The 26,098-nt window shown below is 35.7% G+C and overlaps 1 protein-coding gene across 1 annotated transcript in view; it reads left to right on the top strand.

The window, feature by feature from the left end:
* The window catches only part of LOC132205104 (uncharacterized), a 75,415-nt gene extending 55,878 nt beyond the window's left edge, over positions 1-19,537 (top strand). The window contains exons 2-3 of the mRNA XM_059633976.1: positions 13,577-13,877; positions 15,091-19,537. Coding sequence (XP_059489959.1) covers positions 13,577-13,877; positions 15,091-15,914 — 1,125 coding nt within the window. The 3' untranslated portion in view covers positions 15,915-19,537. The remainder of the gene's footprint in view (positions 1-13,576; positions 13,878-15,090) is intronic.
* The last annotated feature ends 6,561 nt before the right edge of the window (positions 19,538-26,098 follow it).

Below are 26,098 nucleotides of genomic sequence, written 5' to 3'. Positions count from 1 at the left end.
CACACACACACACACCCTTACGACTCGTCCGCCACAACTAGAACAGGTTGGCGGCGTTTTAATTGCCTTTGTGATCATTAAATGGGCAAACACCGACCGGCCTCTCTCAACTTGGCGCCTTCTCTTTCTCTCAAAGGCAAATAGAATACATTTTTTAAAGGGCGCAAATCCGGCGGCGTGCACAAAGCGGCAGAGCCACAGGTTGAGTTATTATTTAGCAAACATCGCCGGCCTCCAGCTCTCACTCAGTGCCTTAATTATGATTCACAATTTGCACCCTCCGCTTTTTGCATCCCAACTTCCCACGGCGTCAATTTTTAATTGAATACGGCAAGAATCTACGGGTTGGATTAAAAATTGGTTAAAATATTCAAAGTTTCTCATACACCGGACTGCAGTTTTAGATATTTTTAAGACCAAGAGTTTCAAAATTGATCAAAACAAATTTTTTTCTGGGGATTATGTCATTTTGAAACGTTAAAACTTGCAACAATGTATAAAATATTCTAGAAAATATCAATTATTGATTTAGTTAGTTGCATTTGAAGTACAGAAAGTTCTGCCAATTCCAATCAGATTTCAAGATACAGATATTCAAAATTTAAAAGAAAAACTTTCTGAGTGAATAGAATAGGCCAATCGAGGCTCACTGCAGTGGATGGAAATTTTAGCAAAATTCCTTCAACAGTCATGGTGCCGTTTTTACCAACATTTGCATTACTTTCAAATATATTCTTCTGCAATATATCGAAATCGAATGTGATAGGATGTAAAAAATTACTGAACAGTGTGAAGGAACCAATGTGGACAATGAACATCAATAATGGTGGAAACATGGGAATTTTTATGGAAAAGCTTGTGGAGAAATATTACAAAACTTGTATAAAAATAAATTGTCATAATCCTTGAAATGGAAAAAAATTAATTGGCTCAAGCACACTAAAAGATATAGTTGTACTTTTTCAAATAGTAAACAAATAATTTTTTTTTAAATAACCAATTATTTATATGATATTTTTTCTTTTTCTTTTTTACAATTTGATTATACCTTATTAAATAATATAAATTTTATTTTACATAATAACATCATTACCAATTTCTTCTAATTTTAAACCATTAAGTGACATTAAGTTTGAGAACAATAAGAGCTCTTTATTGTGAAAAAATTATTAATAATTGTTTATATAATCGACACTACATACCAAAATTATTATACAGTAATGTTCACATTAATTGTTACGGATCGCGTGTCTTGCTTATCATTTTTTACAGGAACATTTTTAAGAAATTAATGTTATCTAATGAAAATTTAGTTGCAAATTAAGTTAATTGGTGTACCACAAGGCAATCTCTGCCTGTAACGAGATACAACATCCAAATATTCAAAATTATAAACGAAAACTACAAACAAAATTTGTTAGAAAAAATATACACGTTCATTTTCTTGGAAACCTTTTCAGAAAAAAATAAATTAATGCATGTAAAATTTACACATTTTTTAGAAAATCAAAAATTTCAAATCTAAAAAAAAAAAATAGTTTATGTTCTGTAATTAAAAAAAAAAGGTGTTTTAATCAACTCTCCAAATAGACGATCAAAGAAAATAATGATTGTTGCCCTTATGCATCTCATGAGGTTGATTCCTTCCTTCCCGAGAGATCAGAGCAGATTGCTACGGGGCACATGAATGTGGGGTGGAAAAAATTGCCAGCCATGTGCAAAATCGACACCGCGCGCATTGTTGGTTTCGAGTGGAATGACTCGAGGCTTGATCAACCGAGTGAGTGTGCTCCGATTATCCATTTGCAAATATACATACATAGATACCTGCGCGCCAACGTATAAAGTAGAACTACACACACACACACACGACGTCAAAGCGCAGCCCAGGGCCATTATTGTCGACTGCATCGCCGGCAAAAGCAGCCACCATTTGACGTGCATGCAAAAAGACGACGTCTCTTCCTTTCTTTCGCCCACCGCCGCCGCCGCCGCCACAAACCCACAAATAATGCCAAACCGGCCCTCCGAGGCACGTCGAAAAGCGTTCCGGAAAATTCGTGTGCCTTTGATAGCCGCTCTTTCTATTTGCGGCCGACGTTTTGTCATTCGAGTCACGGCTTCGGCAAACAAAGACGCTTAAATAAAATATTTCCGCCTGTTTTCAGCATTATTGAGAGACTTTCAAAGCAAAAACTCCAACGTTTCAAAGCAAATGAAGAGTCTGAAACGGTAAAATCTCGCTAACATGACATTGTATTTAAATTAAATTTTAAATTTGAATTGAAATTGAATTATGGTGTTTTATTTTTATTTTTAGTTGAATAAAATAAAATATAATTTTAACATATTTTTACATATACTTATAATATGAATTTTAAATTTGTATTGGCCTGGTATTGGCTTAATTCAAAATTACTCAAGGGATACCAAACAAACACAAGCAGGTTTTACCTACAGAATTATAATTATCTACTCCTTGGTCAATTTATTATATATTATTTAAAATAAATAAGAAATTACTATTTATTCAAAAATATTATTATCTTAATAAAAACTGCTCAAGTTCAGCATTTAATAATAATTAAAAAAAAAATACAAATTTAATATACAAGTTTATTTTAATATTATTTTAAAAAATTTTTCTTATTATTATTGTAGTTTTTAAAAACTAAACTAAATTAAATTTTAATAAAACATAGTCAGGATTTTCGCTTCATTAAAAACAATGTTAAATTAACATTAAGTCACTTTCAACTAAACTGTAACTTTTGAAGAGGTTCTAGTTGACCTTGGTAGTTATAAATAAATTTATATATCAGGAAGCATTTTACTTTCTTATAAAACTATTATCAAAACAAATCACTTAATTCAATCTATTTCGTGAGGGTTTATACAATTTACAAAAAATCATCTTGTTTAACATTTTGTGGCCTTAAAATGAAATTTTTATTTTATTTTTCTCCTGACTTAACTAATTCGAATAATTCACATATATTTGGTGCAAAGAAAAGAAGTGCTTCTTAAATATTTAAATAGTTAAACTTAAAAGTTACAGCAGTACAATCTGCCACAATTTAACAAGGTTCTAAATGGAAGAAAAATTGCTTCGACTGCAAATTCTGGAGGCGTATTTCAGGTCTCTGGGCATTATCAACTTTTTTGGCAACAGCAATAGATAATTTGTTTAAAAAATTGATCTATATAATTTATTACATAAAATTTTTTTGAGATGTAACAAATAGATCATTGCTATTTTGAAAAACAACAAGAAGAAATTTAATTAAAATTCGTTTCATTAAAATTTTCTTGTCATTTGCAAACTAATATCAAACTTTTTTTTTTGAATTAAAAGAAAAACGTATCATAAATTCCTTATTTTACATTAAATTTCTTCTCTTCAAAGGGCAAAGTTCTTTCTTTCACCTCTCGAGTGGAAGTTAAAGCAATGAAACCATTTCCGTCGTCGCAATTCCAAACGCAATCCCGACCGTACAAAAGAAATATCACCGCAGACGCAATAATTTCTCAAGCGGACAGAAAAAGCGGGAAAACTGATTTCGAGCGTGTCAACGAGGCAGGCCGGCTGAAAAATCGTTGTGGCGCGGGGGCGGCGTTGCAAGCCCACCATATGACAAAGGACTAGGTGAAACGTGACTGGTGCAAGCTGCCGAATCTGCTGATAAGCCATTCAACGGGCGAAAAAAGCAGCAGCAGGAAACACAGCGCCGCCGCCAAGGTTTGATTTCGCCTGCAGATTATTCGCGTCGCTCTATCTATTTGCCCACGTCGAGATAAAAAAATATTCCAGTTGAGAAAAAAAAATCTCCACTGAACGGTCGCTTTTCTCCAAGAGCTTTTTGCATTTGCTTTTCTGGCTACGGACGCAAAATGTCATTTGGCCGAGAGATTTTGTATAATTTTGGCAAAAAATTTGCATTCATGGAATGGGGAAAATAAACACTTTGAGTGTTTCGTTTTTTTCTTGCTTATTTGCTATTTACTGGAACAATTGTGTTTTTGAAATTACAAAAAAATTACCTGGAGTAAAATATTTGCAACCAGAAAGTAATTTATTTTAATTACTGTATGTTAAAAAGGGGTGCAATTTTTCAGAAAATAAAAACTCCCATGCGTCTTTTCTCCTTTCAAAACAAATGATACATTTTTTACCAAAAATGACGGAGTTTTTAGTTTTTCAAAAGTCAATAACTTGTCAAAACATTTCCAACTGTTTCATAAAATAATTTCCTAAAAAAACTCTTGTTATTCAAAATTTCATCTGGAAATTCAATTTTGAAATTTATGTTTCTTCAAATTACATTTTTTTAAACTTGATTGATAGGTAGCCTGCAATTTAGAGTCATAAAATCAATCAATCAATTTTCTGATTTCTGGACCGTGACGTTTATTTTAGTTCTGCAGGCGCCATAAATTCCTATCAGAAATCGAGAAATGCAACATATGATGCATCCAAACCTGGCCGTTCATTTTTTCCGCAATCGAGCTTATTTGTCAACGTCTGCCACAGCGATCTTTCTCTTCTGCTTTTCCTTTTTTTTTCTATATATATCGACGGGAAAAGCGAGCAAACGAAATCCATACACGTTTCGTCCAAATGCTTTATTGGAAAGCGTCTCGTGCAATATATTTCCCCGGCCGCAGCGCTATTTCACTCGGGCGCTCGTTCTTTCTCTGCGGCTCTGAAATTTATACCGCTATATTGCAAATGGCGAGTATGTTTATTTATTTACTTTCGTTTGTAAAACACAGGCGAGGAGAGTTATCAAGTAGTGCGGCTCGGCGGCGGCGGTTCATAAAGCATATTGCGCCGAGGCCTGTTTGTGAATCAGAGTGTGACAGCGAGCAAAAATTAATGCCGCGAACACAATCAGAGCAGAGCAGGTGCAATTAATGGCTCTGCGTTATTTTCATTAACCCGAAGCACCCCTGCCTTCAATTTCATATACACGAGCAGCACTTCTTTCCGCATCGATCGCAGCGGAATTCAGCACAAGCATGTGTTAAGTTCCACCGTGCCATGTTCAGCAAATGTAAATGCAAGAAATTTAAAATATTATATTATTTTTGTTTTTATTAATTGATTACAGCAAATAATTTAATTTATTCTAACATAATGTTGAAGTAAATACAAAAAATTTCCAGTAATTTTGGTTTCAAAATCGATTGAATAGGACATTTATTAGTATAAAAATGTTTTTCTTTTAGCAAAATTTATTTATCTTGTTTAATTTTTATTTAAAATTATAATTTAACTTTCAAAAAACTTTTTGTTTTATTGAAAATATTTTTTTATTTATCATTGCAAACATTTATTTCCTTATTTAATTTATATTATATCTATATTAAGTATTTATTGCTAATAATTATTCTTTATTTTATTTCTATTTTAATTATTCAATGTCTCAATTGATTAGTAAAAGTCAAATTAGGTTGTTGAAATCTGTAGTCATCATGTTCACGCTCACACTGTTAATTTAATTCAAATACATACTATTATTATTACAATGATCATATCCCATCTATTATGCCACTAAAAATTAGCAACATTACAATTGATTATACAATTAACATTAAATAAATTATTTGGAGTCGATTGGATCTTAATATCATTGTCATTAGGAAATTAAAAACATATAAATGAAAATGAAACCTGAATTAAACGCCATGACTCAGTTCCTTTTCAAGATTTATTTAAATAAATTCAGGCGAGAAAATGTAATTTCCAGCGGGCGCGACTGTGTGACACCTCGCCGCTCTCTCATTTATCATCGCAGGGCGGCTTTGCAATTTATATTATGCACATCGCGCACGATTTCGCGTTAAGCACTCGGGGCCGCAGCACTGCTTTTCCGCGTTGTATCGCGTCGGAATTAAAGCTCAGCGCCTGCCACATAATAACATACACGCCACAATACACTCGCTTGTGACGTTTTGAAGCAGCATTACCTGCGGGATGAAGTTGGATTGTCCCTCGCAAGTGTTAATTAAAGTATATGTTGTAAGCGATGGTTTGCATAAAAGATTTTTTCAATTATTTTTAGTAACTTTGATCATGAAATTCATGACATTTTAAAAGATTTTTCAATTTTTTATTTTGAAAATTAAGGGATGATGCTACTTTATTTAACAAAATTGCAAGATTTTAAGATTGCTTATAAATTTATATAAAAAAAAAAAATATAAGGGAATGAAATAGATTTTTCACGGTTTATTTTACAGCATTTGACCAAAATAAAAAAGAAAATGCTATAAAATTGCTTTTCTAGACACTAAATTTTATTTATTACCGAGATTCAGCCATACTTTCAGCACCTCCTTAATTTTCATTCCATTTCCACTTTATAATCTGCTCAAGAAGCCATAACTCTCCGGCGCGCTCTTCTTACGAAAACCGGCAAATCCGCGCGCGAATTGAATTCGCGAAAGACGCTTTACCTTTCCTTGAGTGTGTGTGTGCGAGAGCAAAAAGTTTCTCAATTTGGGCCGCGAACCGCGAGGTAATGAATACGAAATGCGCGTGCGAGCGAAAACGAGCAGAGAGAGAAGAAGAAATTTATGGTGCGCTCACATAATAATAAACGAGGCGACACGAATTTGCATGCTGCTGCCACCGGCAGGCCGCCACAATGTCTGAACTGAATGGATGGATGTGCTCCCTCGGCAAGGTGCTTATGACAGCAGAATGCCTGAGAGGCCTCGATACTGCTGATGTGACAATTACGACCCCCGGCCCACCGACACGTCGTTTGGGGCGGAACCTCCCCCTCCCGCGGTGCCCTGCGGCCTCTCACCACTTCCTTGCCGAATTTGCCACCAAGCGACTTTTCATGCAATTATTATTGAAATTAACTATTGTTTACATTCAAATTTTTCATGGTTTGTTTGAGAGAATGGGCATTTTTTGACAAAACGGCATTTTGTTTAAACTTCCAAAATAAAAAATTCCACCGTAGATAAAAGTTAAATTATTATTCATTCTTCTCATTGTCAGTGAAATCAAAAGTTATTTATTATTATTGTAATTATTTTTATTTATAATCATCAATTGATTGATATCAATTTTTTTGCACAAAAGAAGAAAACTGACCGATTTCTTTCACGATTAGATTTTTTTTTAAATATTTGCTTTTTTTAGCATGAATCAAGAAAGCACTGCTTGATAATTTTTAGGAAAAACTTTAATGAATTCACACCCTCTCAAAACCGGCGAAAATCTTTCAAAGGATAAGAAACCAGAATTAAATTTAATGAACAGACAAGTAAAAATGCATAACTAGTAATCCTGAAAATGATTAGGTATGCTATCATAAATTTATATTATAAGGTTTTAAAGATTGGCTAATTTGAATTTCGATAAACTTTACAATATTTGACGGTTTCTTATTGAGAAACTTTAAACGATTTGACTGATGATAAATTTCAAAATTTGTTAGTTGATACAAAAAAATGTTCAAATGAGCTCCACTTGCACATAACTAGCGATTGCTAGAGAGATGAATTATTATTAATGTCGTTTATCCAAATGTTCTACAAAGAATTTATTACATTGAAATAAACACGGGTTTTGAGAGGGTAAAATTGAATTGTTGGACAAATTGGCACCACTAATAGCAAAGATTTTTCTAAAACATCCAAAATAAAAAGATCCCATCTTCCGCAGTGACCTAGTTACTGTTCTTGTTAGTTGAATATACATTTTTTTTGTAGACAAAAAAGAAAATCCCAATTTTTTAAATAAAGTTACATATCACCGGACTTTTGGGAAATTATTCATTTTTTCGTCAAATATACTCTGTAATTCATTTTTTTTAAATTCCCTAAAATAACTTCCTAAGATTCTTAGAAAAAGATAATTCATAATAATAGTAACTATAAATATAAATCAATTAATTAGATCACCATAAACTTTGTTCTACGCCGAATTTTAAAAACATTTGAAAACTTTGAAATGCCGGATAATTATTAATGAGAAACACAGGCATTCAAAGGAACTCGAGCAATAACTGAATTGGTAGAGCAAAAACTTTCTGCAGCATCTTCCGCAGCAAGTTGGCCTTTGATTGCAAAGAGAATTCAAAAGCACAAACTGCGATAAATAATGTGTGTTGTGTATTTCCGCTGGCCGCAGGAGAGGAGCGGAAGCAAAAAGCGGCGATGAATGCCGCCCGTCAGGCCGCTCTCGGCTCGCACGCCTGCTAATCTCTTGAGCCGGTCTAATCCCCAAGCACCGCCTAATATAGAAATAACTGAGCCTTACGGCCGGTATTAAAAGTTAACAGCGTCCAATACACCTCCGACTCGATCGCTTATCCGCGCCGAAAGAAAAATAAATAGTGGGTACCTTCAAGGCTAGCACATCTTTGAGTGATCCGAGAGCGCGAAAGCAGATCGGCTCACGAGATGGGCCAAAACTTTTGATGACTTGGCACCAGCGAGGGATAAAGTGGTGCAATTTTCCCCCCAAACTGATGATAACATGAAAGATGAGATGCACCGAAAGGCTCAGATTCCAGATTATTGCGCTTCCGCAGATCCAAAAAGTTGGATATGAGAATTGTTTGAAGGATTTAATAAATTATAAAGTTATATTTTGATACTATTAAACTTCAAAAATAGGTTTTGCTCAATATTAAGGGTTTATATTTAAATCACGTGCTATTTGAATTCTAAAAATTTATTGGAGAAGTTGAAAAGTAGACAAATGACAATTTTAAGAAGAGTAATCAATTATTTTCTAGATTTTTAAACTTGTTTTTATGGAATTTGGCATCTTCTTTTGATAAAAATATTAGCTGTTCCAGATTTCGAAACCCTTAAATCAAACTGAAGGATATTCGCCTCAAAAGAACAAGGAACAAATTTGATTTGTGTAAAAATTTAACCTTTTTTGAAAAGGAAAACTCAATGCTCAAGTCAAATGTGAATTTTATGTATGTAAATATTAAATATTGTCTTTATGAAAAGTTTTTTCTTAGCAAGAATAGTGGTTTGTTGAAAAAAAAAACTTTATGAATGCCAAAATTCAGGTTAATTTAAGTTTTTTAATTAAAAAAACATATTAAATAGTTAACATAAATGTAATATTTTTTGTTGTAAAAGTTTTTTGGTTTTACTTCTTTAATTTCATATTTTAAAATTTATTTCTTTAATTTCTGTTTACTTACTTGTCAATGCATGTTTCTTGTAGAAATTTTGGAATTTTTAATCATAAAAACAAAAAAAATTTATTTTAATAAATTCAAATGGCACTTCTTGAGGTTTAATTAACTATCCCTGAGAAATTACTGTATTCAATGACCAACGATATACCACATGTAAATTTAATTCAAAGTCATTGATTAGATAAAATATTCAAAATTAATTAACGATGTTTAAAATTTTCACAAATGTTTGTAAATTTTGCAGCAGTTGCATTAAAATATTTTCAAATTTCTTTACGAAGTGTCCATTTTAAAAATGACATTGAGTGGGTGCTCCATTACGGACTGCGAACCTGACCTTCCTGTGCAGGCCTCGGAAGCTCCGTTGGGGAAATGTCAGAGGCAGTGCCAGGCGGGCGGGCAGCTCACGCTTGATTCATGGTTTTATGGCCGGCTTTTATCCTCGGGCGAAATCCCGCACGGACACACTGACATCACAAGTGGTCACGTCTGTCTCAATCACAATTTTCGTTCCATGCCAAATGAAGCGAGAGCTGCAACTTTTTATACACGTCGTGCCGCACCGCCCCATCAGTTAAACTTTGCGCCGACTCATTTAACCGACAAAAAATCATCAAAGTTCAAACCAAAAAATTTATTTTCCACGCTTCATTGGTTTTCGCTTTTTTACGCCAATTTAGGTCCGTTTAAAAATTTCGCAAAAAAAAAAAAAGATAATGATGTTAAATATAAAAAAAAATCCCTCCGGGGACAGGGAATTAGCAGGGGTGAAACTCGAGGTCCGACCTTTCTGCTGAGGCGCAAAAAACTTGCACACATGGAGCTCGTAACATTTAGCGCGTATAAAATCAATTAGCTTTATAATTACCCGGCCGAGAGCCATTATCAACCCCGGCCCGATAATGCTATTGCCAATTAAAGAGCGCTTTGCCGGCCATTTATCTTTGTTGTGTGCCGCCAAATTCAGTCATTTCATCGCCGGCCCCATTTGCATTAGTTCATAAATCGCCGGCCGGTGGGAACTATAAATTCCGTTCGAGCACTTCATTAGTGCAAATGGACACACACACGGCTCTGCTTGCTGCAAATTGAATACGGCACGTGATTTGAGCTCTTTTCAATGAGTACTTTCCATATTTTAATTGAAAATTTAGATTTTGTAGGAGAAGTTCACGATCGAGGGTTGATTCATGGGGATTTGAATTTAAATTCGGCTTTTCCTCGATGGGTTTTTGTGAGTTTTTTATGGTTTAAGAAAAAACAATATCCTACTCTACATGTTTCGGCTGCTATTGCCATTATTTGGCATTTAAACCTGCGACAAGAAGCCAATTTTAAATTTAATTACATACAAATTTAAGATCTTTGTCTTAGGTGCATTATGCATACAATTTATATCAGGTATTTTAACTTAAAATCACTTAAAATTTTATATGTTTTTACCCGTTCCTTCAAATTTTTAAATTAAACTTCATTGAGATGCCAATCTTTTCAAGTTTTATAAACAAATTTAACAAAGCATATTTGTACTTTTTCTTCCTCCGTTTAAACTCACTTTGTCACCATGAGAAGAATTTGTCAATAAAGAGGCAAAACTTTTTATCGGGAGATCTCCCGTTTCCTTCCTTCGCCGTCTCGAGCTGCGCGAATAATAATATAATAACGCACGCGTAACTCTGCTGCTTTGTTGCCGGCAGCCAGCATTCAAGAGCGATTATAAGCGCCGGCTCAAATTGATATGGCAACACGAGATAGGGCAGGCAAATGTTTAGCACGCGCTAACACAATTAATTAGGCGCAGCAGCGCGTTTGCTGATAGAGGGACCGAAGCGAAAGAGAGAATGTACGCAGCTCTTCTCGCACACAATGGAATTTCGCGCCCAAATAATTTTCTAAAACACACAGCAGCGTCGGCCATGCTATCTATCACATTGAATCAATCAATTGTTGGTCGGGTGGGGGCCGCAGTAATTGACAATCGGACCCGTCTGCTGCTGTCACTCAAAAATTCGAGCAGCCTGCATCGCTGAGCCTTTTCCCCGCGGCGAGCACGAGATTGATCGGCCACTGCAACTGTCCCCGAGGGTCAATCGGAACCTGCAAAAAAGTTTTGTGGTTTCGTTTATTGCTAGGACTTTTTCATTGGAAGCAAAAAATCGATTCTTTGAACCACTAATTTGTGTTGAGTTCGATTGCCAATTTACTTAAAAAAATTGACAAAATGAATTTAACGGTTTTATAAAAAGAAAACTAAATTTTATGTGCAAAATTTCCACTTTAAAATTAAATTGATTTTTAGTACGTATTTTGACAACAGGAAATAGCGCAAATAGACAATAAATCCATTTTTAACTTTTTTCAATTTTCTTTAATTTAGAAAATTAAATTTGCAATTATGAAGCAAAATTATAAAACCCTATGGTTTATTGAATGCTTGCCAAACATCCATAAATTGATGGGAAATCACGATTAAATCTCTAAATTTTGAAAAAGAAAACGTTTGCTATAATTCCCTACCTCCAAATATGGAGAATAAATGAATTAAAATTCTGCCAAATTTTAACTTTCAATGTAACTAGTTCTAAATATGATTTTAGGAAGAAAAAGTTCCACACAGTAATTAATCGTTGACAAACATTTTGCTAAAAAAAAAAAACTCTTTTTGGAAATAAATTGAAATATTCGCAAATAATATTAGCAGTTTCTATTTATTGCGGTTGTTGTTTATTTTTCCAAAAGTTTTTATAACAATTTGATATAAACAATTGTAAGGAGGGTGGAGGGTAACATTGATACATTTCGCATGCTGCAAGCAAAGATTGATCAAATTGTTGGAAACTTTGAATAATTTTTGGCAAAAATATTTGGTGAATAATCAATTTATGGTAGTGTTTGTTTTCAATTTAATGCGGCCATCTGGAATAATGTTTAATTTTTCGTCAAAAAAATGATTCGCCTTTTAGTTTGCAGAATATTAAAAGATTAAAACAAAAAAATGTTAAATGGCGAGCTTCAGAAAGATGCAAAGTTTTTGCTTCAGAGTCATGTATCGCCATAGACGAGAGCTGAACGCTTAAGTAAATTTTCGCAGATTCGCATCTGAGTGGAGCTGCTCCGTAAACTCTGTAGCAGCAGCAATAATTCAATTTGTCGGGCCGCCTGCTTAAGAGCCTTTCACCTTTCGCCTTTTAACTCACCTCGCCAACATCCGCGCGTGCAAAGGCAAGAAAAGCTCCTCGTTTGCCGCCGCTTTGATTCGCCATAATGCATCCATAATGCATTGCACTTAGACCGTTTCGTTCGCGCCCGCTCTCTCTTTATCTCGCTAGGCACCCTGGGGACAAATATATGCACACGAGATGCTCTTTTTAAACGCTTTGATCTTTCGTCGGTAATTCACCGACTGCCTTCTGGGCGAGACATTTGCTCTCACATAATATACACTCACACGATATCATTTTCATAAGTGGTTCAACGGCTGCTCGCCCGCGAGAAATGTATCTTCATAGCCTTGTTATTTGCCAAGTTTTTATATCATGGAGAACGAGCGAGAAAGAGAAAAATGATTCTGCGAACCCCCGAGCAGTTGCAAAATATCAATTTGCATAAAAAGGCGCAATTTTGCTGCTCATATCAAAGTTGTCGCTTTCAAGTGAACGTACTTTATTGAAAAGGATTAAAATTAAAAAAATTTACTAAAATATATCAACGATGGAATATTTTAGATCTGGAATAAGATTTATGATCAATTTTTGTGTGATGGACTGAAAGTAATAAATTAATAAATCTAAAATATAATTTTGTATGGTTCATATTTATAATTTTAAATTTTAACTATTTGATATTGATAATTTTTTTGTAAATACATACACAAGTATACAGTTTTAAATATTATAAAAATAAAAATTACCAATATTAGTATTATTTACAATTTACATTTAAGCGTATCACAATAAATTTATTTAAATATATTTTTAATATTAAAATTACATTTTTTATCCAAATGCTTTGTTTTTAACTACGCACATGAACGTAAAAATTTATTATTATTACTAAATTTACGTTAATTTTTTTTTAAATCCTGAGTACTCATGAAACTCTGAAATATACTTTCAGATTCTTTTGAATGCGTTCTTCAAGTGATTTTTATTTTCTTTATAAATATTAAATATAATTAAATTCATCATCAATGTAATATTATCTTATTCTTTTGCCAAGCAGGTTCCATGAATGACGGAAATTAATACCATTAAAAAGAACTACAAATTAGCAAAATTTACTATCAATTTTAAACTAAGCTCGATCGTTTCATGCCAGATTTCCAAAATCTATGATAATCAATGTGGATATTTCAAATTTTTACTAAAATTTGCTTGTCTTTTGTGTTTCAGGATGCGTATCGGCGTTGGGTGTGCGCGTCCCTGTTGCCTTATCACGAGCTACGCCGTGAACCAGCCGCGAGGTCGGCGCCGCCCCCGGCCAAGGGCGACGACGGCGGCGCCGACTCAAGGGGCGAGCCGGCCAAGCAGCCTGAAAGGCCGAGCCGAACTCGTCGCCGAGCGTGGCGAAAAGTGCGCCCGTGTCGTGAAGTGTGCCAGCAAGTGGAGCAGCGGTGCCCCTTCTTTCTGCCGGGGGACCGCGCGCCAGGATACACCACACAGTATGCGGGTGAACCCACCTTCCTGTGCCTCGGTAAGCACCACCCCCGTTAGACTCAATTAGCTAATTAATTAGGCGACAGCGCTTAATCGAGGCCAACGCCTAACAGACTTTTTGCGGCGCGCGGCTAATTAATTATTATTGACTGCGCTTTCCGCCTGTGTTTTTCGCGGCGGCCTCAAAGGTCACAAACTTTTCTTGGAGAGGAGAAACTTCTTTGATCGGTTTTTGTCATGGTGTGCAAATTATTACACGCTCGAATTTCGCCCAATTTCATCTAATTATTGGAAATCCCGAATTTAAATCCAAGCTTTAATTACATATTTCTGTCAATTCTTAGAATGAATACACTTTTTAAAAGAATTTTCAAGTGAAAAAATACGGTAAAAATCAAAATCACTGTTCATTTGAAAAATCACGATTTTTACTCTAATTTCAAAACAGTTAAACAGTTATTGGTTTTCCCGGGGCTTTCTAAATATGTATGAATTCTTCTTTTGCTGACTTTTGGAATCTACTTAACTTTGAATTTAATTTTAATTATTTTTTTCTTTCTCGTTTATGCTCATGAACGTGCCTATGGAAACCGTAGATAAAGCGTAAAAATTGAAGAGAAAGACTAGTTTATCATGTTTAAACCGCGCCTCTCTTGTGCGTGAAACTACAACAATCCATCTTCATTAATCTTCTTATCGCGAAACAGCGCGCAATTTTTGGCGGCACAGCTTAATCCTCACAGTCAGTTACAACTGCTAGAGTTCTCGCAGCTCTGCATTCGGTTGCCTTTAGTCAGTTATCATTCTTGTTTAATTTTCTGCGTATTTTTTAAATCACAATCTAGGGTAAAAATCTTTTATTTGCTTTCTTAGTAAAAATATCATAAATTAAAATTCCTGGTAGTAATTAACTGAATTAACTTAAAAGCGATTTTGATAGTTTTCTTACAAAATCTGAACCAAACTTTTGCTGTCACAAATCCATAATTATATATTCTTAACTTCAAATTTATCAAAATCTATTATGACGCCCAAGAGTGCTTCCAGTGCCAATTTTGTGTTTATCTTTTGAAGTTCATTGTTTGTTGAATTATTGCAAATTTTTATTCGGCAATCTGTATGAAATTAAAACTTTTTATTCTTATTTAATGGTAAATTTCAAATACTTAGGATAATATAAGGGAAATTTTTGAGAGTTGCAAGAGATCAAATATTATCGCAGGTTTTAAAGTGCAAACGTATTGTTGCAGATCCCAACATTCCTGAGACGGGAGAGCAACTAGAGAATTCATCCTACGGCCCTGAGGATTGCTGCTTCCGGTACTGTGATACTACCGAGAGCGTCGCCCAGAAGCTTGCGCGAGTCGCCGGCACCCGGCATCCCCTGTTGTTACTGACGCATCAAAAGGAGGTGCGGCACGGCGTGTGCTCAACGGACACGTGCGGTCGGCCCTCAACCATGACCACCACCAGCCCACAGACATATTCTTCTTCAAGCGGCGGCGCGGCGGCCGCGGAGGCCGAGCGCCGCGAGTGCAGCCACGCGGACAGACAGACTTGTTCTTCTCAGCACTCGACGAACCCCCCGTCTTCGTTGTTGCCCCCCGAACCCCCTAATCGTAAGAGCAGTTTCCATAGCAGCAGCAGCAGCAGAAAGAAGAATAGGCATTCTTCTCAGCTAAATGATTTAAAAAATGAAGTTGTCGTTGTTAAGATGAAAGCAGGTAGCGGGCAGGATGTTGACAGTGCAGCCGGTAGGCACGTGCGGGACGCTGCTGTTGACAGTGCGGCCAGCCACGGTGTTCGGACATCGCAGCACGAATCGTTTCACATACACTCTTGGACTATTAGGCAAGTGCGGCGTGCCGCCGGTGGTGCGATAGTGGCGCCGCCACTCGCGAGTGATCCCACTACAAATATTTTCAGTGATAATAGATTACCCGTATTATGGCGGAGATGGTGGTCATCTATTTTTACTAAAATATTCGCAACCGCCGAGCTGATCGCCGCCCTGTTGCCGTACGTGTTGTTATTTTTACTCGTCCAGAAGAGAGCGGTGGAGGGATATCTCTAGCTAATACTACGGGGGAGGCTGCATATTGCGCCCTGGCCGCGCCCGCCCCTGCCTCAAGACCCCTGCCGGTGCTCAGGGGCTCGCGCGGCAGGTCGGACGCCCGCTGTCCAGCTCGGAGGATGATAGGAGAGCGGCTTCCGGCTAGTTTTATAGCCGGAGCGGAAACTCCCGACGCAGCGAGTGCTGAGCCCATTTGTAACTCAAAGAAAGTCCAATTAAATTCACACACCAAAGGGCTCTGGCTATAAAACACGTTTCTATTCCCGATTAGGAAAATTGAGTGCGTCAAGTTACGTTGATTCTGTCAAAATAAAGGGTTTGATGTAAATACAGGGATGAAGAATATTTGAGGGCAAGTTTTTCGTTTACATATATTTATCTAGCCAGAGCAGACTGTCCTGATAGAGGACCGCGCCTTTTTGCTCGCACTCGCGTTTTTCAATGAAAAAGTAGAAATCCTCGAATCGGAGCGACAGTTCATGGGTCCCGCAGCCAATATACGGCCTCCTCTTGTGCATACTGCAGTATGATACTAGATAACGTCATAGTTACAAGTGTAAAATATTAAAAGCATAAAAATACTGTCCTGTGATTAGAAATATTTCAGACGACACGCGGCATTCGTTTCTTTTTGATTATATAAAAATACCGTTTCAATACAGCCCCGGTTAAAAAAAAACCAGACGAACTACATAAAAAAAAATACTGTATATCGGAATTCTCAGTTGAGGCCCTTCACCAAAAGGGCCCGTAACTGACCGCCGGACGGGGCCTTTCAGCCTCCGACGGCGCCATAATCACCTATTGCTCACAAAAAATAACTACACTACTTTGCATATATGTTGAAGAAAGAACCTTTCGCATGAATTGATTTGTGAAATCAAAAGACGAGCGTAAAATCAAGAGTTGCCCCGCGATTGTTTCACACATACGAGATGAACGAAAAAAATTTATTGATTGAAATAACTTTTTATATAATTAAAAAGTGTAATAATGAAAAAGAAGCAGCGAACGAAAACAAAACATTTTGATGGACAGTGAAGCGTAAATGTGTTTTTTAAAAGAACACGAACTGTTTTTAATAGCAGCAGGAGTCGACTTATAAGAGGAAAAGTGTGTAAAAATTCCACTTTGCTGACGATGAAAAAGTATGATGATAAAAAAAATCACTCTCTCACCACCGAACTCCGTAAAGATGCAAAGAAAACATTATAAAATGAAAATTTCTTCTCACTTGATTTAGTTGAAGTTGATGTTCTAGAAAGAATATTTAAAGAGAAAAAAATATTAATAATTAAAAAAAGAAGAAAGTATTGTGTCTGCAAAGTAAATGAAAGTATATTTAGTCCTCACTTCTAGCAATTTACTCTACTTCAGCAGCAAGAAAATAAGGAGCAACCAAAAAATAAGCGCGTTCACCATTTCTCTCACTACTCTGCATTAACTCTTAATGAAAAATGAATGAAAACATTCGCTGTTAACACTCACACACAAGAAAATTATCTCATGGAAATTATATACAATTCTCCAAAATCTGAGACACACACTTACACACGTTTTTGTTTACTGTTCATTTTACTTAACTGCAAAATTTGATTAAGAAAATAGCATTGTTAAAAGAGCGGCCGTCCGCAAAATATTTTTATCAAGCACCCGTCGACGAATTGAATTAACTGAATGCAAATTAATATTGGAAGTGAAAATTAACCAAAAACGATCGGGTATTAATAAGTACTTTAAAAAAAACCAGTGTTATAAGCATAAAAATGATGAAAAGCACACAAAACTCACACACGCATTCACACACAAATAGATTGTAATGAAAAATGATAAGAAATTAAGGAATGAATCAAACAAAGTTGTTTTTATTGCAAGAATTTTGTTATTGATGATGAGAAGAGTATATATTATTGCCGATGAATTGAAATGGGAAATATAGAAGACCTTTATTTATATAGATATTGTTGTGTCCTAAATTGTATTGATATAGTTTTTTATAGGATGTACATGGTAAAAAAGAATGAAAAAAAACAAGAAAAATTCACAACGTGCTTGAATGGTGCAATATATATAAATTATAATTTTTAATTCAAATGCGATGGTTGCTGGTGATTTTAATGGAGAGAAAAAAACACGGGAAATGGAAACATTGAAAAACTGCACGACGCGCGTGATCAAGCATTTCGTCGCACGCACACACAGACACACACGTTTATATAATTATATTTGTGAAAAGTGAGAGACACGCGGTTTAATAAAAATTAAGAAGAGAAAGATGTTTCTTGTTCATTTTTTGCATCGAATCGTGTCCTTGCCATCGATCGCAATTAACATTTTATGATTACTGTATATGAGAATGAACTCAAAGGAAACGAGAGAGAGAGAGAAAAAATCATTATAATTATTACACACATGCCTGTTACACCAAACAACTTTTTGTGGTTAATGTTGAAATGAAAATAATAATAATATGATAAAGATCTGTTCACTTTTTATACTGCATTCTCTTTTGGCTACACAGATGAGAACTTCTCTTGCCGCCGCCTGCGTGTCTGTATACTAGATTAATTAATTATATATAATTCATCGATCAATTCAATGCACAAAATAAGATGTGGAGCGCCTAACTTGTTATACGATATCGATTGCCGCGACCAAAAAAATCCAAAAATTTGATATAGTTTCCGAAAGTCAAAGTTTACATGTTTTGTTTAGCACTGATTGGTCCTTTTTTATTAGAGAATTTTCCATGTGAGTGTCTCCTGTTAACTTTGTAAATGATAATTGTGTGTAAAATCATTGCGTTTTAATTTCTTTATGATGTTACTAGAAAATTCACTCTCTTCTTCTTCTGGATCCGGTTTTTGTGCCGCACACACTGACTTTAATGAACAAAGATTTAAAAAACAAAAAGAGAGAAAATGCCAACAAAAGACTGCATGCTTAACCACAGTACACACGAAAAAAAATCGCGTGAATATACATATTATTGAAACAAAAAATGAAAACATCATACAGCAGCGACGAAAATGTTTTGCGGAACTTTGACGAGAAACCCACAACCATGCCCACCACATACGCAGTTTTAAAAACGGAGAACCTGTTAACTAAATAGAGGAAAGTTGAGCATCTGTTGTTGTGTTGATTGTGTAAGAAAAAAACTTTGCTAATAAACGATCAAATCTCACAAGGCGTATGGCGCGCACAAGGATTTTCTGGAAAGAAAAAAGCGCCGTAGCCTAACTAAAAAGCCCACTAAACCAAGCAGAAAAAAACGAGCGTTTTGTATACAGCCCTGTGTAAATCGAAATGAGACGAAAAATAATGCTTTCCATTGCTCTGAATTAACAGTAAATTGAGACCATCTGCGACTAAAAGGAGAACGAAAGAAATACAGAGAAAGAAGAAAAAAACTATCTCTCTCACTCACACACAAACACGAGAACACACGAACACAAAAAAAAACACGCGTATTATTTATATTCTAATTATTATGTGGACTACACGTCATCAGGATTTTGTGAATGAGAAAAAGAAAAATTTTATGCGGTCACCTTAAACAGCCCATAATTATTATAGTGTTAATTTACTGGTAATAAAAACTAATAAAGTTCAAGAAACACTGTTAATTATTTAATTTGTTTCAAACACAACCGCCTAAACGATTCGTAATCTGCATGCCAATTAGCGTATTTTATTTAAGTGAGTTAAACTTTTGGCACATTTTCCGCGATCCGCTTTAGTTATTAATGAGGAGTTTCAAGTAAATTTTTTAATTCGATGAAAAGCTCCAAATTTTTATTAGAAAATTAAGATATAAAACAAGTTTATTAATTACTGAGCTTAAATTGAGTGAGACACTTTTGGAAGGGCTCCTCATCTTGGTAATTTTTAATTTTTAGAGGTTTTAAAGAATTTATTCCAAAAGAAAACGGAGAGACTTCAGCTGCAGGAGTGGAGATGGTTTTTTATTTAGGGGAAGAAAAAGCACATCTTGTGGGGCAAAAATCAAGAGGGCGCGAGAGAAAGCTGCAGGGAGAGAGAAGAAAGATCCATCGACGGCGAATCAGGCGTTGGGCTGTGTATTTTGGCTCGGGCCGGCCATTAATGAAGCTCGGGTTAAAAAGGAGGGCAGTAGGGGCTGCTCGGTCCACAATGGGCTTATAGATGCAGTGTAAGGTGACGCCTGGCGAGAGGCGCGCGGGGGTGGGGGCGGAGGACGGCGGGGGCGGAGAAGAGCACCAGAGCACCCACCGAGAGAGTTTGGCTGGGCACTGCTAGCAACAGCCTCTCTCACTCTCCCGCCCGCAGATCAATACCCAGAGAGAGAGCCTGCCGCCGCCAGTGCCGTCCGTCGCCGACAACGTCGACGCCGTCGACGACGCCCGAGTCACCACGTGACGGAATGTGCTGTTGATGATGTCAGTCTTCATGTTAATTAAGAGAAAAATTAGAAACAGCCTGAAAATAGGAGTGGAGTTTGCTGCAGAAGTTTTTTTCTTACTTTTCAGGTCAATCAACCTGGTATTGATTTTACTACAATATAATATTTTTTAAACTTTCTTTAATTGTTTTCAAATTATAAAATTTAAAAAAAAAAGTTCATTTTTAAGTCTCAAAAGAAGTCTCTCATATTTAAAATCAGAATAACACAATTTGCTATTTCCCAATTGTCAAATTGAATTTTCGAGGCATTTGAGAACAAAAAAGACTACCAAACCAAAATGCTCTCAAAAAATTATCATGGTCTTCTTTTTTACCAACCAGTTATAATTAAAAAAAAAAAAATGGTTTTATTGTAGTTTTAATTTGCTTTTTTATTCAAGAATAACCTTGGGATAGGAAAAATTATAAAAGTTTTAGAAATTCCAATATTTGTAATTTTTTTCGTACTTTTATTGGTTATACAATTTTATTGAGGAGAAAGAAATTGTAGCGTGTTTTTTCCACCTTTGCCGGTTCTGTTTGAACCCATCCAGCATTGATTATTTTTTTTTTTTCAAATCTGATGGTGCTCTGCACCAACACGTTCGGAACAATAATGAAATTTGCCACAAAAAGCGTTGTTATCATCATCGAGCACGACAGCGCTAAATTATTTGCGAGGGAGCCAAATTCGCTTTTCGGAATTTTTTTACTTCCGAACTATGCGCGGTGAATTCCAAATTACGTGCCGCGTTCTGTATGCGGCAGGCAAAAACAAAGGACGCGATTTCTGTTCTACCCTGTGACCTCAACAACGAGAGAGCGTGTTTCCAAAAAATAATAATGATCAATCCACTTTTATGGCAGCGCGCGCATTTTAATTTCCTGCGCTGCCGTAATATTACCAGCCAGCCAAACCAATTGTCGATCAAAATGAAATATCGGTGAGGCGAAGTGGTTTATTGTTTAGCTCGCTCGGATGTATTTGAAAATTTGAATATATTTCAGCGATCTGTTGTAAGATGGAATTATTATTGATTATTAATTTGCCAACTTTTTCAATTTGTCCTTAACTAAATTTGAAAGGATATTTTGATTATTAAATTGAAATTAAAAAAAGTTATGGTATAGAGCTGAGGTAAAATTTTTTTTTACTTATAATAATTTATATTAATAATATAAAAACTTTAAATTTTGATTAAAATTTTCTATCAAAATAAATTTATAATTTAATTATTTTATCATTACAAAGCGATTATTTCTTTTTTTATTTTTTTAAATGTGAAAAGTTTTATAATAAATTTAAACAAATTTAAATAAAAATTATAAAAACATTTATAATTTCGCATCTTTAAAATTGTATATATATTCCAAACAATCAACTAGAATCAAATATTACCTTTCACAAAACGGTTACTTCATCACTCTTTTGGACGGTATTAATTATTGAAATTATTATAGTTCATTAAGTAAAATGATAAAAAAAAATATACATTCTAAAGAAGGAGTATCAATTGAATTAAATTTGAATTAATTATTCGTCTTTTATGTCTATTGTGTTTTCCCATTGTTTGTTTTCATCTTTCACAAATCGTTTCGGACTGGAAGCGGCAGGCAAGAACAAAAAAGCATTCGCCAAATGTATTTTTTTTTCTCGTAAAAAGACACGTCAATGCTGGAATCTCGGATTTCCCAATGTGTGATGAGTCAAACTGAGACGAGACGGAAGCTCATTTGACAAGTAAAAAGTGATCGTCGCGTGTGTGCGAAACCGAGATTGCGAATAGACCGAGCCGATATTGCATTAGCGCGTGTTATTAGTGTTGGGGGTGCAGTATCGCAGGGGGTGGCGAGCAAGGTGATAGCAAGCAACACTCAGGCTAGGGCTTTGATGCTGAAAAATTGATGATCGGGCCACTTCTCGCCTCAAATCGATACCGCTTGAGACTTATTATTTGATCGAGGTCACACGCCAATGATCCACCGCCGCGCCCGCTTCACTCTTTTTTTATTCTAGTTCCTTTTTTTATCCCCTGTACATTTCGTCCTGCGCTGCTCGTATATATACTTGCATAATTTCTCGCTCGCGCTCGAGAGGGTTTTTCTCTTTTATCTGCCGTGCGCCTCCTACATTATAAGATAATATTTGGCAGATGTTCCTGTGTGCCTTGACAAAAGTAATGTTACCTAAGCGACCAAGGCTGCAACTCGGCGCCGGAAAGGGAGCAGGAGTAAATATTGGTTTTTATTCCAGCGGAAAATTGAGTTAACATTTATAAAATCTAAGAAAAAGTTGCTGTTTTTGTTGACTTAACAAAAATTGTTGCATTTTATTTTAATTAAGTAAAAATTTAAGCAATAAATTTATAAATCCAGTGAAAATATCAAGACTTATTCTTTTCCGCTTTTTGTAATAGAATGGCTAAATATTTTTACTGTTCTTTATTAGTACAAATTGTTGTTAAAAATTTTACATTGAAATAAAAACATTTTTGGGAGGGATAATGAATTGTTGTACAAAAGACACCATCACTAGTAGAAATTTTGCTAAAACTTTTAATTTTGTGTAGGAGTCATGTACAAATTTGGTCAGAAAATTGAGTGATTTTAATTTACTCCCAAAGCAGCTTCTAGTACAGTCAGCTGAATTTCAAATTTAAAACATTCAAGTAGGTTTAATTTTTTTTATAACAATTTTTTTTACAAACTTCCATAAATTAAACCTGGTCCTTCTCAGGGCGAAACACTGCAAAAACGGGAGGTTTATTTTAAATATTGAAGGTTTTCTGAAAAATCCTTTTTCTTATTTCCATAAAAAAAATTTTAAATAGTTTGGCCTTGTTCTGCTCCCTGTTTGAGTCGGTTGGTTATGCCGCGTGAGTATATGTGTGTGTATAAAACGATGCTGCGGCGGGCTGGCGGAATTCGAGTGGATCTGCGCCAGTGTAAGAATTTAAAACCCTTGAGACGGCGAAACTGCAGGTTATTTGATCCCTTGTTGATTTCTGCTCGCTATAGCTCTCTTTTCTCGCACACCAGCTTCCGGCTTGACACGTGCGTCAATAATTTATTTCCATTCACCCAAGCCTCGCTTGGCGCGCGCGAAAACTGCCGTTTGACCGTTTATCTAATAGACCCGGTGAGCACTGCATTTCTTATTCAGCAGTCTCCGATTCCCAGCTAGATTTCCCTCTGGTTGCCGCCTATACGACGAGCGCTGAATAATTTATTCGCCGGCGAAAGGTGGATCAACTTCAATTGTTCTGCAATTTCATTCGCTACCAACCAAATGTGCTGACGGTGCTCGAATAAACTAGATCGAATTTATAAAGCTCTGAGGTTGTCAATTATCCTCCCAAGAAAAATTTATCAGGTGAAAAAGGACCGGAGATCTTTTTCTCGGATTATTTTATAAAAAAAGAACACACCGATTCCATCCTGTTATTTCCAGGATTTGCTCCACTCGTGCCATTCCCCGAATCCCCGATAAATAAAACGTTAACGGGGTCGCCTGCCTGCTTTCCTCCCCTCTTCTCCGGCTCACCCTCCTCGTCGGATTGCCGGAGGAGCGGCGACAAAGTAGGCTTTTTGTTGAACACATGTGTCGTGCAGGCTGCATACATCGCAGCACTCTCTCGCCACGCCACTAATGGCCAACTGATTTGGCGACGCGCACGGATAAATTACACACACACACCCGCCCGTCGCCGATCGCTCGACGACATAGAGAGCAGCAGACGAGAGTGACTGCCAAGAACAACCTCTGGATTGAAGAAGGGGATCGTTAATTTTGTCCTGACATTCACTTCATTATTTTGGTTTCCATTTGGGACGATAGAATAGTATACAAGGGTTAAAACTTGAAGAAGAATTCAATTTAATTAAATTTCAAACGGTGGTTTCTGTTTTTCAGCTTCTTGATGTACTTCTAACATAAAATTATTTTCTATTTTTAAAAAATATATGTGACTATCCAATGGAAAATAAAAAATTTATCGTAGCAGGAGGGTAAAAGCTTATCAAAAATTGGTATAATTTCCAGTTTTACTTTTTTAATGAATCATATATTTAAATTTAATTTGATTTATCGGTCGTCAAAGAAAATTGTTAAACACAATTAAATCTAATCGGGTGAAATTTTTTTTGAAAACAAATAGAATTGCCTAAAATCTTACTGCAAATTTTTAAATCGCTCAAAAAAATTAATTCGTATTCTAAAATTAATTTTAAATTAAGTATTAAAAATAAAAAGTGAACGGCCCATTACTTTAATTTACTTTCAAAACTCTCTATAATTATTTAACAATTTAGTATCAGCTTAAAAATACCTTCAAAATTTAGAAGAGAAATAAATTTATCCGTGCATGCTCCTCAACTATTATTGTTATTATTTTTTTTTTAATTTGATCGCAACTTTCAACAAATTTTTGAAGTAGTAAAAAAAAGGAATTCTCAGGCCTTTGAGTGGTGAGTGTGCCAAATCTTTATTAATTGGGCTGGCGCAATGCTTTTGTTTTCTTTTAATTTGTCGCAAAATTTATTCAGCGAGCAGACGAGCTGAGAGCACGGCGAGAGAAATAGAGGCGCTTCAGCAGTCGCTGTTTATGCACCAATTCCCTTCTCATTTATTCCACATTACCTTAGGCCTTTTTAAAGCTTTAAATCCTCTGCGTCTGCCGCGGGAGAGCTGCACTTGTTCGAGAATCGTTCTCTCCCTCTCTACTTAGCCGCCTACTGTTTTTTCTTCTTTTTTTTTGCGCGAGGAAAAGAAAAAGATGCCGCTTAAAAAGGATAAAAACTATTCTCATTCAGTCGATGCTCATCGCTGCTGGCTCGTTCAAAAGAGCAGCTGGAATTTAAAAGGCGGGTAGAAATAAACACCGACAGCTTTTGGGTCAAATGAAAAATTGCTCCCGCACCGGTGCTCTCAAGTTGACGTTCGGGCACACATAAAAAATTGTGCATTTAAACTGCTGAACAATGGGATCGAGGCAAGAATTAAATCTTTCGAGTGTTCCTTTCACAGCACACCGAGAGAGAGAGAAAGGAATAATGCAGAGAGCATTTTGACCTGTTCCATTTTTTTTGCCGACATGCTGCATTTGTCACCAAGCAAATAGAAGGAGACTAAAAGAGCTTTTAACTTATATTAAATACGATGGCATTTAGAAATATAATACGTATAAAAATAAACAATAAATTTTTTAAATAGGTTTTTTTTATTTTTCCTATATTTTGAAATATAGGGAAAAGGTGCGATATAATAATTATGTTTTAATATAATCGGACTAAATTTAAATAGCAATGTGTTTATTTTGAAATTAAATAATCATTCTTAAATCACACCTTGCATCAAACTGCACTGCGAATTTCTCAATTGTATAATTAATTGGAAATTGGAATCAATGCGCTGGGTTAACTAAAAATAATCATTGAATATTTATTTCCTAACTAAATTTTGACCTTGCTGGGTATGATCGTTAAAACAACGTCGCAAAATCATTCCACGTGCTGCACATTTTCGAGTGCTGTGTTGGCTGTCGCGAGAGGCTCGGTGCACGGCTGGTTGCATACATTTATCGCCGGTGTGGGTGAAAAGTGTGCCAGGCACATGTACAAGTTTTTGCAGCTCGCGATATAGGCGGTGGTCAAAAGCTGAAGAGCAATGTGCAATAAAATAACCAGGTCACGGACACAATTAATATCACAATTTGTATAGGTGGTTGCATATAGGATGCATGCTGGGCGTAGAAAGGGAG

This window comes from Neocloeon triangulifer, unplaced genomic scaffold, assembly GCF_031216515.1.
Source record: "Neocloeon triangulifer isolate White Clay Creek 2 clone unplaced genomic scaffold, ASM3121651v1 ptg000002l, whole genome shotgun sequence".
Lineage (NCBI taxonomy): Eukaryota > Metazoa > Arthropoda > Insecta > Ephemeroptera > Baetidae > Neocloeon > Neocloeon triangulifer.
Note: the sequence above shows the minus strand (reverse complement) of the source record. Positions and strands in the feature narration are given on the sequence as shown.